Source organism: Frieseomelitta varia, unplaced genomic scaffold, assembly GCF_011392965.1.
Source record: "Frieseomelitta varia isolate USP_RPSP 00005682 unplaced genomic scaffold, Fvar_1.2 scaffold_217, whole genome shotgun sequence".
NCBI lineage: Eukaryota > Metazoa > Arthropoda > Insecta > Hymenoptera > Apidae > Frieseomelitta > Frieseomelitta varia.
Window position 1 is genome coordinate 263,016 of NW_025109939.1, and position 14,283 is coordinate 277,298.

General features: G+C 36.0%; 1 protein-coding gene across 1 annotated transcript; it reads right to left on the reverse strand.

The window, feature by feature from the left end:
- Positions 1-2,842: 2,842 nt before the first annotated feature.
- Positions 2,843-10,785, reverse strand: LOC122527413. Its single transcript, XM_043651584.1, has 4 exons — positions 10,620-10,785; positions 6,689-7,596; positions 3,969-5,745; positions 2,843-3,606 (listed from the first exon to the last, which is right to left on the reverse strand). The coding sequence occupies exons 1-4, from the start codon at positions 10,783-10,785 to the stop codon at positions 2,843-2,845; spliced, it is 3,615 nt and encodes a 1,204-aa protein (XP_043507519.1).
- Between the last annotated feature and the right edge of the window lie 3,498 nt (positions 10,786-14,283).

The following is a 14,283-nucleotide window of genomic DNA, read 5'->3' on the forward strand; positions in this document are numbered from 1 at the left end:
TCGAAGCCAATATACTCAGTTCCTCGCAACAATTTTGATTACTTGCAATAGTATTTGAAAGAAGAAACCGTCACGACTGAATCGAGCTTCGTAACGAACGATCATTCTTAACGAAAAAGATCGGATCTATTTCGCGAACGTACGTGTCTAGTTTGAATATAGTGAGTAGTGAATAAGTATGTAGCGTATTTATAAGCGTACCAGTCCGTTTATAATTTCGATAGCACGTAACATAATATACATATATACGGCTCTAATTCAGTACCTTAACGTTTCTTTCGACGATATTACGTTTCTCGACCTCTTTCGATTTTTTTTTTTTTTTTTTTCTTTGTGACTACACAAGGACGTTCATGAAAATGCGTCATTTCACGCGTCTAACGTAAATCCACATCGAATATCTGCGTTAAATATCGAAACCCTACATTTTTGTTCTTTTTTCCTCTCTTTCCTGTTATTTTACCTTCTTAAGCAGCATCGTATTTGCCGTGTGGTGTGACAAACGTTATCCCATAATTATCCTGTGTAATTTTAACATGTAAGCGAGACTTTGTTACAGACCAGCGTTAGGTTTTCATGAATGTGACCAGTGTGTTAGATTCGTTTATTTTTTACTTACGATAAAATTCGTTAGCTGGTAAGAAATTTAATATATATATATATATATATATATATATATATANTTAAATTTCTTACCAGCTAACGAATTTTATCGTAAGTAAAAAATAAACGAATCTAACACACTGGTCACATTCATGAAAACCTAACGCTGGTCTGTAACAAAGTTATTTAAGTAACATATATATATATATATATATTATATATATATATTGAATAACAAGTTATACGACACGAAGCGGATGAGTTTCGCTAAAGTTTGTCCAAAATTTATTGATTACCCAAAGTCACTTTCTTGATCCGTGTATAAACGACTTATATATTTAATATAACAACACTTCGACTATTTTCCTTTTTCGTGTCTTTATATTCAAGTTTTAGAAACGAACGACGGAATCACAGCGTGTGCATCGGGAGAATATTGGCGCGGGGTTTCTCTTTGTTCGGTGATTTTGACCAACCAATCGATCTTGGACAGACTATAGTTTCGCGACGCACGAATGTGTCTTGAGTCTGAGATTGTCTGAAGGACTGAATGTCTTTTCGCGTTGACGTGGATGAGTGTGACAATAGAGCAGGTGAAGCGAATTTACCTTTTAAGAGACTTTCTCATTCTGGCCTCCAAACAAAATAAGAAACAAACTAAGATAAAAAGAAAACCGCGAGCTGTACGATCCCGATGATGTTCAAGCGTTCCGATCTGTACGGATCGCGGTGTTGTTACTATACGCTATAACGGATTCTAAAGATTCTCTAAAGTAGACAAGCTGACAGATAGTTATAAATCGTGGTCCATATCGACCAGGCCGTCAAACGAAGTAAATTAACGGGAGAGGAAGATACACTGTATTTGCTCACCGTATTATAAACTCCACCTACGAGACAAACGTGTATCGAGTCGTCTGTCGATTACGTTCCCCTTTTCCTTTTCTCGAGGGAATCATTTTATACGAACGCGCAATGTTCACGTTTTCTATCTTAGACACGGGAATCGGGTCTTCCAAAGACTACCCAGCGATCGGAGAGCGATTCGTACGATGTTTCAGAAAAGTACAACTTTCCAACGGGAGATAACTAGGGTTTCGACGAGAGAGAAGTTTCATTTCAGCACAAAGGGAAATTTTGTAAAAGATCCGTTTGTTCTTATGTCATTATTTCTCCATTTAATCTCCAATGTTATACTTTTACTGCCAAACGCTAATAAAATCGTGATATTCGTTCAAAACTGTACCTGGTCCATTTACTTTCGTCACGCTACGTTTATTTCGTTGACTGTCACGAGAATTTCTACAAAATAATTTAATTACATTGCAATAAAATGTACATTGAAAGTACATTATATAAAAGTACATTTTATTATATAAAGTAAAAAAAATATATATATATAATAAAGCATATATTTATTTTATTATATAATAAAATAAATACAAAGTATATATTTATAAAATAAATATATATATAAATAAGGCATATATTTATTTTATTATGTAATATAAAGCATATATTTATTTTATTATATATATTTATAAAATAAATATATACGTAAAATAAAATAAAGCATATATTATGTCCTATATATTTATGTCCTTTGTTTATTTGCACGTAATTTAAAATATTTTTATTGAAATACTAACCTGCGTGTCGATCGTAACAGTCAACGTATCAAGAGAATCCTGTTGATTACCTATCCATTTCCGGTTGACGAATGATGAACACTAGAACCACCAATTTATAACTTTCCATGGAAATTTTATACATTCGTGACAATGTATTTTTAGAGATTTGAATTTTTTAGTAAAATGTGTAATTAAACGCTCGTATCTTTTATATTGCACTTTCTCCCTATTTCTTGCACTTTAACACTAGAACTACTAAAATGACCGTCGAATGAAAAATGAACATTTTTCTTAGATATTTTATAAATATAAAGCAGCGTGTTTTTGGAGATGATCTCGAATGATTCTTCGTGAACAAAGTGTACCCTATAGTGTCATAAAGATTTTCTGTTTCTTTTACTTTCACGCCTCCGATGAAAATTTTTACGCTTTAGTCGTCAATAGTTCTAGATTTGATACTTTACTCGTCAATAGTTTTCGTGTCAAGAGAAATAGTGGAGCAACTAGTACGTTTGCTATTCTGCTGCGTTACTGTTTCAGATTCATCGTTATTCGTTGTTAAAAATTCGTTACTGCGTTTACTTTTTTTTAACGATTCCACGTCTCGGTCAAAACTTCCCCCCTTTAAAGCTTTTTAATTCGTCCCGAGTTCTCGAACCCGACGTCCCAGACCCGGTCGTTTTATTTCTTCTCGATCGTTTGAACATCGTGAAAGGACGCGGACACTCGTGTCCGGAGATTTTCGAATCCTTCAGACGGCTCCTTACGAACAATGTTCTACGAGTGTGAAACGGCTGACCGAGGTTTCTTGATAATTCGCGAAATTGTCCCCCGACCAGCAGGCAACTCCTTTTCTCCTCGTCCACGATTATCGAGTGTCTCACGCCGCGCACGTTGTCACACTGTTCGCCGACGGAAGCTCGACTTCCGTCGGAAGTATCGCGAACATTCGCGCTCGACGGAAGTAAAATCGAATCGTCATTCTGGGATTTCGATTGTTTATTTCCTCGTCCATCGTCCGAGCGGCGATCGAAACCGAAATTCTCCTCGTTTTGCGTTTCGTTGCTCGGCAACCGGTTGAAATGAAAATTCGACAGGAAATTCGGATGGATATTGTTGAGCAACGCATTGAAAGAGACGAGTTGGTTCTCGATCACGGAGTATATCGCGTGGACAATGTTATTTTCCATTTTCGAATTTTCGCGACAACGGTAGGAACTACTTGTGTCGCAAACGATCTTGGAGGAGATTGATCCAATCTCTTCTCGATGGAATATATTTCCTGAGATATCGGCCGTTGTTGTTCCACCTGCGTTTGAACGTGCATGCTTCAGCGGTGGGAAACGCCTCAGTCCATTTGTCATTTTCTCGTCTATGGATAGCATTCGGTTGTCTTGTATTTCTAATGTTTGCGCGTTACGCCAAGTATACAGATCGTACATAATATAAAAGTATATTTCGTATCGTTCTCGTAAAAATTTTCTTTCGGATGTAGAAGCCGAAAAAGTATAAAAATCTTTTTTTATAATTTCATACCATTTCTCTGATCGATTTGGTAATATTGACTGTGTACACTATCCTGTCATTTAGTATTTGTTCACGTTTCTGTCATGTGAAAGCAATTGCTAAATATTTTAAATTAAAATAAATAAATTTCTTGCATATTTCGATATTTTCACTTTTTCAGTTGTGTTTTTCGCGAACGATGATATGTATCATAAAACATCTACTCACCATACGTTCGACGACTCTTTGGAAACATTTTCTCCGCAAGTGCATTTCTATCAATTTTAATTCCATTCTTCTTTCTCTCAATTTCATCATTTGTTTCAGTGCTCAAAGTTGATGCTAATTCACACTGTTGATCGCCAAATGTTGTAGAATTTTCCTCCTTTGAAAGAAGATACTTATCATCCTTGTCAGTTTCGTTTCGTCTATTAACATCCTTTGGAAAGTCATCCTCCACCTTTTCGTCGCATCGATTTTCCATCTTCTTCTCAACTACGCTACCTTCATTGACATTCCATCCCCAGAAATCTCCAAACTGCCTGTCGTACTCAACACGAGTCACCATCTGTACGATTTGTACGCTTTTTCCTTTTTTACCCTTCCTCGGTGTTTCGAAATCGGTGTCCTTTTTACTTAAGATGGATTTACGTGGCTTCGGTGCAATTGTGCGGCACGCTTTGTACAAATCGGAACCGTTCTCGATGATCGGTTCCTCCTTTATTGCCTCACGATCTCCTTCCTCAACTTTTTCAAACGAGGATCTAACATTCGAAGGCTCGACATCCTCAGGTTCCGGCACCATTTCCTTTTTAACTACCAACGCGTGATCTTGTTTACGTTCTGCCTTCTCCTGTTCCAATTCCGCTTTTACCTCCACTGTTGTGTAATGCCTCTGATTATCATCATCCTTATCCTCTTTCTTAATCTTCCTACGCTCAAAGTCCGTTTCAAACTCCTTTTTGATTAGTAAACCCGCATCAACAGAAGCTTCGGCGCTAATGCCCTCATCCTCGACGTTTGCCTCTTTCCAAGCATCAGTCTTGACACCCACCCCCTTCTTAATATCCACATCATTTTCAGTTTCTGTTTCAACGCTCAACTTCCCACCACCGTCCAACTTACCCTCCATATTTCCATCGTCGTCGTCGATCGCGATTGCCTGAAACTGTCCGCTATCGTTAGCAACCTCCTCAACATCGGCCGATTCTATCTCAGAAACTTGTCCATTATCCTTCTCCTTCTTCGTCCCGTTCTCCACGTAATCTCTCCCAGAAAATCCATCGACTTTCTCAACGATATGCGGCGCGAGTTTCACCGAGGATCCTCTCGAGAAACAACCGGTGACATTCACCATCACCCTCCCGTCCTCGTCAATTCTTAACCGAAGTTTTTTTTTATCCCCGTCGAGGCTGTCCTCCGACGAACTCTCCCGGCAGCTGCACGTGTCGTCGCTGGATTTCGACTCGATTCCCATCTCCTTCGAGGAAACGGCACCGTCCTCGCCCGTTCCCGCGTCCTTAGACGTGGTCGTTCCACTCTCCGACGTCGTGACTATTTGTTTCTCCCCTGTTTTCTGTCGCATCGTTCTCTGTCCTGGCTCGCAAGGCTTCAAGAACAGTCTCTTAGGACTACGCACCGCCTGCGCGAACGGATCCGGAGAGTCCAACATCCTTCCCTGCACGCAAGGCTCGAACAGCCTCGCCTGCGCGAAGCCGAACGTGCACGTGGACTCGGAGAACTGTTGGATGATCCTGGACGTGAGCGTCGGCCCGGGGACAGTGATCTCTCTCCTCCTGTCGAACTCCATCTCCACCTGGCGGATTTTCGCCTGGACGTTGCTCAGACGGGACTCGGCGATCACCTTCTGCGAACAGTACGGCGAGAAGTTGACGTTCACCCTCTCGTTGCATTCTCTCGCGCGCAGGGCGGCCAACAGCTGGCGCAGCTCGGCGTTCGTCTTCATTGAGAGCACCGTCGGATCTATCGGGCCTTTGCTCTCGATCTGGAACAGCACAGAAGATGGAATGCAAACGGGGAACGTGTTGTTTTAACGTCTCTTCAGGGACGAATTTTTAATTTTTTAATTTCAGTTGATTTTTGGCAAGTGAAGAAAATAACACGTAAAATCATCAAGTTTAACATTTCAGAATTTCAAAAAGTTATATTTGTTAATAAATTAAATATTATTAATTAATAAATATTAAATATTTATACTAATACAATAAATATTAATAAATATTTAATATAAATATTCAATAAATATTAAATATTAATATTTATTATAATAAATATATATTATAACAATATATATAATATATATATAAATTATAATAAATAATAAATATTTAATAAATATTAAATATTTGTATTAATATAATAAATATTAATAAATATTTAATATAAATATTCAATAAATATTAAATATTAATATTTATTATAATAAATAATATATATTATATTATAATAAATATATACTATAATAATATATACAATAATATACATTATAATAAATAATAAATATTTATATTAATATAATAAATATTAAATATTTATACTAATATAATAAATATTTAATAAATATTTAATTAATAAACGTTATATAATAATGTTGTATATATTATATATTATAATTAAATATTTATATATATTTATGTACTATATTTAAATATATATGTATTATAATTACATATTATATAATTTAATTAATAAATAAATTTATATTTAATAAATTAATTAAATATTTAAAATATTAATAATTAATTAATATTTATATTATTTTTGTAACGGCTTTGCGAGTGGATGTAGCTTTTTTCACAGGACATGTATTTACTAGAATTTTTGCTTTTGTTTTAACGAGTACTATTTATCCTAAAAGTTATGAACCCTTCACTCCATAGATTTGCTGCTCCCCCTCTTATCCAAAGCAAACGAACGGAGATCCTCACCTCGTACTCGTACCCCTGACACTCCATCACCTTCTTGTTGATCAGACTTTCCACCTGGGCCTTCAGGACGTTCACCTTTAGCTGCAGGAACGTGAGCAGCGGAATGATGTTCACCGGTGGGTTCGTGGTCATGTGAAGATTGATCAACGCGTTCGCCTGCTGCGCGTTCCTCGACTCGGCCAGCAGTTGCTGCTTATTAAGCATCCCGAGCGACTTCATCGCCTTGTCCATCGTGTCGTCCGTGCTGCTGGTCACGCTGGAACCAGGTATCTTCCTCAAGATCAGTCTGGTGATGGCGCACGAGATTATCCCCGGCAACGACAGGAACTGCGACGCCAACGCCTGCAAACTTATCGAAGCTGGACAGTTCCGTTTCGTGCAAACAGTGTCGTCGGTGGTGACGGTGCAATGATGCGGTTCCTCCTGTTCGTGAATACTGCAGCAACAGCCGAGAGCGTAGCTCTTGCCGTCCAAGCTGTGCTGCTTCTTCTGACAGCACGAGCAATCGCGAGGTTCCCGCCTGCCGTGAGTTTCACCTCCGAATTGGTTGAACACTGGCATGGGAACTGGATAAGGATAGAACGAGGGTGGACAGTGGATCGACGCTGGATTGACGTTTACCGGTTGTGCTGTCTGTTGAATTAGGCCTCCTTGGCTTGGACTGGTTTGCTGGTGGCAACCACCCGGCAGAATAAATATCGGAGCTGCGCTGCTTACGCAGCTGCGAATCTGGTCGAGCACGTTTGGCGGAAGAACACCGCAGTTGACTTGCGATTGTACGAGAGGGTTGTTTGAAGCGGAGTATGGTTGAAACGGTGTCGGATACGATGTTGGATTTCTTGGCTGATACTGGTGATTCGCCACGAACACGTCCGCTTGGTGCAATTGATAGAATGGTTTGAAGGGATCTGTGGAAGGTAGTTTGTAATTTAATTTAAAAGAAAGAAAAAGATACTAATAATCCGTCGTTGATGTATCTGTTTGGTGCAGTTGGTGGAATTGTTTTAAGGGATCTGCATTGATAATTTGTCATTAAATCTCTTTAAAAAATGAAAAGAATAATACTAGTTGATAGAATGGTTTGAAGAGATTTGCGGAAGGTAGTTTGTAATTTGATTTCTTAAAAAAAAGAAAGAAAAGATACTAGTGATCTATCGTTGTATCTGTTTGGTACAGTTGGTAGAATGGTTTGAAGGGACCTGGTGGAAAGTAATTTGTAATTTAATTTCCTTCTAAAGAAGAAACGATACTAATAATCCGTCGTTGATGTATCTGTTTGGTGCAGTTGGTGGAATTGTTTTAAGGGATCTGCATTGATAATTTGTCATTAAATCTCTTTAAAAAAAGAAAAGAATGATACTAGTTGATAGAATGGTTTGAAAAGATCTGCATTGATAATTTGCAATCAAATTTTGAGTAAAGAAGAAACATAGTAGTGATTCGTCGTTGATATATCTGCTTGGTGCAGTTGATAGAATGGTTCGAAGGAAGGATTAGGTCCTTTTTAAAATAAGGAAGATACGTCAGTGGTCCGTGTCTGATGTATTCGATTGGTACAATTAATAAGAAATTTGGAAGAATTTCCGTTGAGATGATTTGAAATTTAATGAGTTTAATCAAGAGTTAGTGTTGTAAATAATTTGAAATAAGCCTATTAATAATTATATATTACATACTTAGTTATAGTTATTAGTTAAATTAAAAATTTTATAACAGTACAATACATAAAAAAGTATTTTTATCATTATAATATTTGGACAGTCACTTCACTAATTCGGACAGAGGTATATAAAATTGAATAAAATTGAATAAAATTGAATAAAATTGAATTGAATACGTTCAGAGGTATATGAAATGTTTGCTCGCGAAGAAAGAACAGATTAACCTTAATATACCTTAATATACAGATATTCAAACAAGTGTGTCTTAAAACTCATGCTTAAAGTGAGAATTATTTTCGAGAAGTTATCTTTAAATATAAAGCTATCGGCGAAATAAAAAAAAAAGAAACTGATACTCGGGATATCTTAACGACTCGGTATACAAAAGAGATTAAAATTATCGCGGGAAGCAAGAAGACACTTTATCTGTGAAAATGTTGAAAATGGGCACGTCGTCGCGGCAAAGAGAATATTCATAAAGAGCGTATTGAAAATCGTGCAGTTAGATCCTGAAGGTTTTCGAGATAAAAACGTGGATCGGGACTGTAAAATAAAATTCTTTTATAGGACTTTATTTTAGGAACAGTCGATTCTCGAACGCTCGCTGTATCGTAATTCTCGCGGTAGAATTCTATTAAAGTAGAATCGACCATGCACGAAAAAGGAACCTCCCGGCCCGTCTCTCCTTTAACGTGAAATTTCGCGTGCAGTTTTTTACCGCATACTCAATTTTCGTCTGGCACTACGCATAGATAACAAATTAATTATTCAAAATAGGCAAATGGATGTGAATTTGAGATTTATGCGTTATTTAGCGCTCGAACGGTTTAACAGAAATTTCGTGTACGTAACATTCTTCGAAGTATGTTCGTGCATTTCTCTCTTTTTTTTTTTAAATGTCGAATATTTCCAAATATACGGCAAGAACATTATTGTCAATTTATTGATCTCCTTTGTCAATTTATTGATCTCCTTTCTGTAGTTTAATGAAAATGAAAATTGAACAGGAGAATAAATTCGACGACGTAAAACTTTGGAAAACAAATGTAGTACAACGAATGATATTAAGTTTTAGTTTGAATTTCAGTAAAATGAATAAAATTAATTTCATTTAATTAATATTATTAGTCCACTAAAAATCAAGTGCAACTGCCTGATATATTTTACGAAATATTTTGTGAAAAAATAGAGAATGAAATATTTCTACTCAAGTTCTTTAAGAAAACTGATTTTCAGAAATTGTGAAACTTGACTAACGATGGGAACTGTTGGTCATGTCGTCCATGGGATTACATGAAACTTATTGTAAGAGAGAGATTCTATTTCGAGGATATTGGAGATCTTGGAGAATGAAGTAAATCTTTTTTTCTTTTGTACTTTATTTCGTTCCACAGTCTCGATTTTATACGGTACCATAATTTGTACCATCGTTGCAACCACGTCCTTTAGGAATTTATATTATTTATTACACCATCAAACATGTTTCCATATTGAAAATTTATAAAATGTTACGTACCAAAAATATCTTTTACTTTGAATTGACCACATCTTGTACATTAGAAATTTCTCAAATTAATTAAAATATCATCCAAATCTTAGACTAGGAGAAAAGAAACTCCTTGTCAAATATATTAGAAATTAATAATTAACCAAAAAACTCTATCTCTCCTAAATTAAAGAAAAACTCTATTAAATTCTATCGTACATTCTAAATATTGAATTTTTATTCTCAAAATTCACCAAAATTAAAAAAAAAAAAAAAAAAAAAAAAAAAAAAAAAAGAAACCAATTAACAACTGGTCGCCAAAATAGCCACCACCTTTCACCCTGCGGGCGTTAAAAATTCACAACACCCACTGAAACGTCATCAAAAATCCTTCAAATTAAAAAAAAAAACTTATCAAAAATTGACGAATCTATTGCAGAGAGAGAGAAAAAAAAAAAGAAAAGAAAAGAAAAGAATCTTCTTCCAAATAACCGCAGTAGCAACCCCTATTCTCCAGCGAACCCCTATGTCGCGTCAACAGTTAAAAATTACCACATAGTGACTACACAGCGCCGGCGGCAGATTACAACGGGGAAAAACCTTCATTAGCTCCTCAAAGCGTTTCATTAAACCGAATCAACTCGACCGTGATCCTCGATCGCCGAGGCAATGTTTGCCATCGAAATTCCAACTCTCTCCCGATCAAATCGACACACATACACACACACACACATAAAAGCGCGCATCTGGACTGTTAATAACTTTTGCAACACTGGCCAAGTACCTTGCGGATTGGCCGGATAACCAGCGGTAGGGGTGGTTTGCATTTGTTGCGCGATCGTGTGCGGCTGTTGGAACGTCATTGGGAAATTCTGGCTCGTCTGCACCGGTACGTTCTGGCTCGGCATCATCGACGATGCGAACGTTGGACTCTGAGGCAGGCTGATCATGAGGAAGCAGGTTAAGTCCCCGCTTAAAGTCGAGCTCGTCTTCTTCGCGAGCTATGAACGGGGCGCGCACTGTTGGGCGGTAGAGCGCGAGAGTGAGTTGAGGTTGCTTGTTGGTGTTGGACGGCCGGGGCTTTCGTGGCGATTCTGTCACATGGAATTTTGAATTACGGAAGCCTGAAGGGATTGCCGGGTTTGCTATTGGTTTGCTATGGGTGACGTTTGTGCTGTTGGTAAATTCCACTTTGTCGTGGCGTGAAGTTGCAGCGACACCGACGTCGCGGTTGTTACCAGCTAGCTGTTTGAATCCGGCTGTGATTTACGTCGACAAGTGACTTCCGTTAATATTTCGCCCACGAAACGATCAAACTGCTATACTTTTGTAAATAAGAAACACGATTTACTTCGTAACCTCTACTTTTTAAAATATATAATCGTTCATTTTATTCTAAGAGTACGTAGCAGATGGCGAAGTGAAGATTCTTTTTTTGTTCTCGGACTATGTAAAAACATTGAAAAATTCTATTCGCGACTGAATTTACGATGGATTTGAAGATCGAAGCTTATCCTTCGCAACGACTCTTTAAAACTTGCTGTACGAGCTTTCGCTTGGCAATTTCTTGAGCTTTGAATATAACGATCAAAATGTTGACAATTTCTTGAATTTTCATCGTGTATGCCTGATATTCAAAGTTCGATAAAATAGCGAGAAAAGACCGTATATAAAATTTCCCTGAGTCATTATAAAGAAGAGACTTCAATCTTTAAATTCATTGTCAGTTATGGAAAAAAATTTTACATTTTCGGCAAAGAAAGTACCTTCACTTACTCATTCGCTGAAAAAAATCACCATTTTTCACGATGAAAAAACATTTTAAAATGAAGTGAAAGACGTATTTTAAGATTAGAGGCCTCGAGCTTTAAAATGAGCGCAGATTTATAACCAGATGACTGTTTTTCTACATTTGATTATAACAGTTCGAATGTTAATGGAACTCACTGTATGTTGTATTTTGGATAAGATGGATTTGATGATTCATGTTTATTTCACAAAATTCCTTTTTTCTTGTAATATCACACAAATAAGTTCGAAAATAAATATATAATATTAAGTATGTAATAAGTACATGTTCTCACGTGCTAAGGTAATTATCAAATTGCAGATTTTTATATATTTGTGAGAAATTACAGAATGTGCACAATATATAGCGTATAAAATATTAAAAATGACGTTTCTTTACATATGTTTACAAAAGTACAATTTTGCGCGTGTCTGATGAATGCCTTCGGCGTTAATATTTTGCGTCAAGCTAACTGCAATTCGATTTTACGATTTTCTTCACGAGATGCACAGTCATTCACGAAATCCTTCGAGGTTGGAGTAAATTTAAAAAATTTTACGAGCACTAGGCCGAGGAACCTCGCCCTCCTCGCTTAAATTCTAATTTGTAGACGCCGTTTGCCTCGCGAATCGAGCCCTGAACCGCAAAATACTATCCAAATTCTGTGCTTCGACTTTAAAGTTGAAGTGAATTTTCTACCGAACTCCTTCCACGCTACTTTGAGTTCTGAAAAAAGAAAAATAATCTTCGAGATGAAGACAAAATTTTTCTAATTAAAATTAAAAGTCGAAGCCCTCTTTTCCCAAGACTTTGCACTCTGTCGAAACTATTTTTATTGAAAAAGGAAGAAAGGAAGGAACGAAGGGAGAAAGGTAGGAAAGACTAAAAAGATCCAACGCGTTTTCGAACATTTCCACCGTTTTCCGTATCTCAAACATGCGAGCGAGTCTCCATTCCGATGGGATTACGAAATGAGTGAATTTCGCTCTTCGTGAAATTTGCAATAATATCAAGTGTCCGCAAGAATCAAGCACCGTGAATCGCTCAGAAGTTCAAATAGTTTCATCTGGTATTAAAATGAGCCAGGTGGGAGAGGGGTTTAAAACTTTTAAAGGACAAAGGACGAACTCCGTTTAGTTCGGGATTTACCAAAGTAATCACGTTAGAATTAAAATCACTTGTTGGAGCTTTTTCCCGTAGCGTCGTTACGCTGCAAAGATCCAACGTGAAACTCGACGAATCACTATCCAGAAGATTTCCTTATTATTATAATTGCCCTGTTCCCGGTCCTCGTTATCCGATCTTCCACCTTTGCTGGCGAAACGTTGAAACCGATCTCAATAATCTCGACGATCGAGTTATAATAATTTCAAACGACGAACCACCAATTCAACGTCAAGCTCTGTCGTATCGAATTTTCATAGAGATTTTTAAACAATCGAGGTCGAAAATTGTGTTTCACCATTGACTAAAGATAGAGCTCTTTGATCTATGTTTCTTGAAGGTATAGGTATCAATTGTATTTATTAATTTGAATGTATCTATTTATTAATTTATTAATTTGAATATATCTATATATTAATTTATTAAAAATTTGTTAATTTTATTTGAAAATTTATTAATTTAAATATATCTATTTATTAATTTATTAATTTGAATGTATCTATTTATTAATTTATTAATTTGAATATATTTATTTATTAATTTATTAATTTGAATATATCTATTTATTAATTTGAATATATCTATTTATCATTTTTTAATTTGACTATGTCTTTATATATTTTTGAAATTAGGGTAATGGCTTATAAAAGCATTCTATGGAAAGACGGTTTTTCCTTTTATCATTACGATAATTATGATTGTGTTGGCAAAAATTTGAAGTTAACTGTGAGAATATGCTCCAAAGATCAGTGAAGTATTTTTCAACGCGATTTTGAACGATGGATCGTCGATTGTGAATCTTTTATCGGAGAGCGAGCAAAAATACACATACGATTCAGAAAAATGTGTTTGGCCTTCGTGTCTTTTTTTATATCTTCATTTACATGGAAGAATGCCAACTAGTGTCTACTAACGTTAGATTACATTCACCTTGAGACCAAGTAAACAACTTGGTGGCTTTAACTTCTTTCAAGAATAATACAGAATTGCAAGTATTTTCATTGAATTTCTCAGTTTAAAATTATTTATCACGAACAGTCGAAATGGAGTTAATTAGATTCAAATCTACGAACTTTCGCGAGAAGCTAACAATATCTGTAATCAGACTGCACAATTTTACTTTTGCTTTTATTATATATATGTATATACTTTTTCAATTGTATCATGTCGATAAAAAAGTGCGTTCAGACATGAAAAATTTACTTGACCTTTGAAAATTTAAGTTTTACGTATAAATTGAATTCTATTGCGACTACAGACCTTGGCCAAGACGCGATAATCGTGAGCCTTGTAATAAATATGTATGATAAAGATGTTTACTGATTTATTACATTAACAATAATAACATAATTTATTACATTAACAATGATAATCTCTCCTTAGGTATAGCTTGAAATCCGATTGAGTGTATCGAAATTTACTAGTAATTCATAATGGAATACTCAACGAAGGAAAGATCGATGTGATGCTTATTTATAGCAAAAGACATTTATGG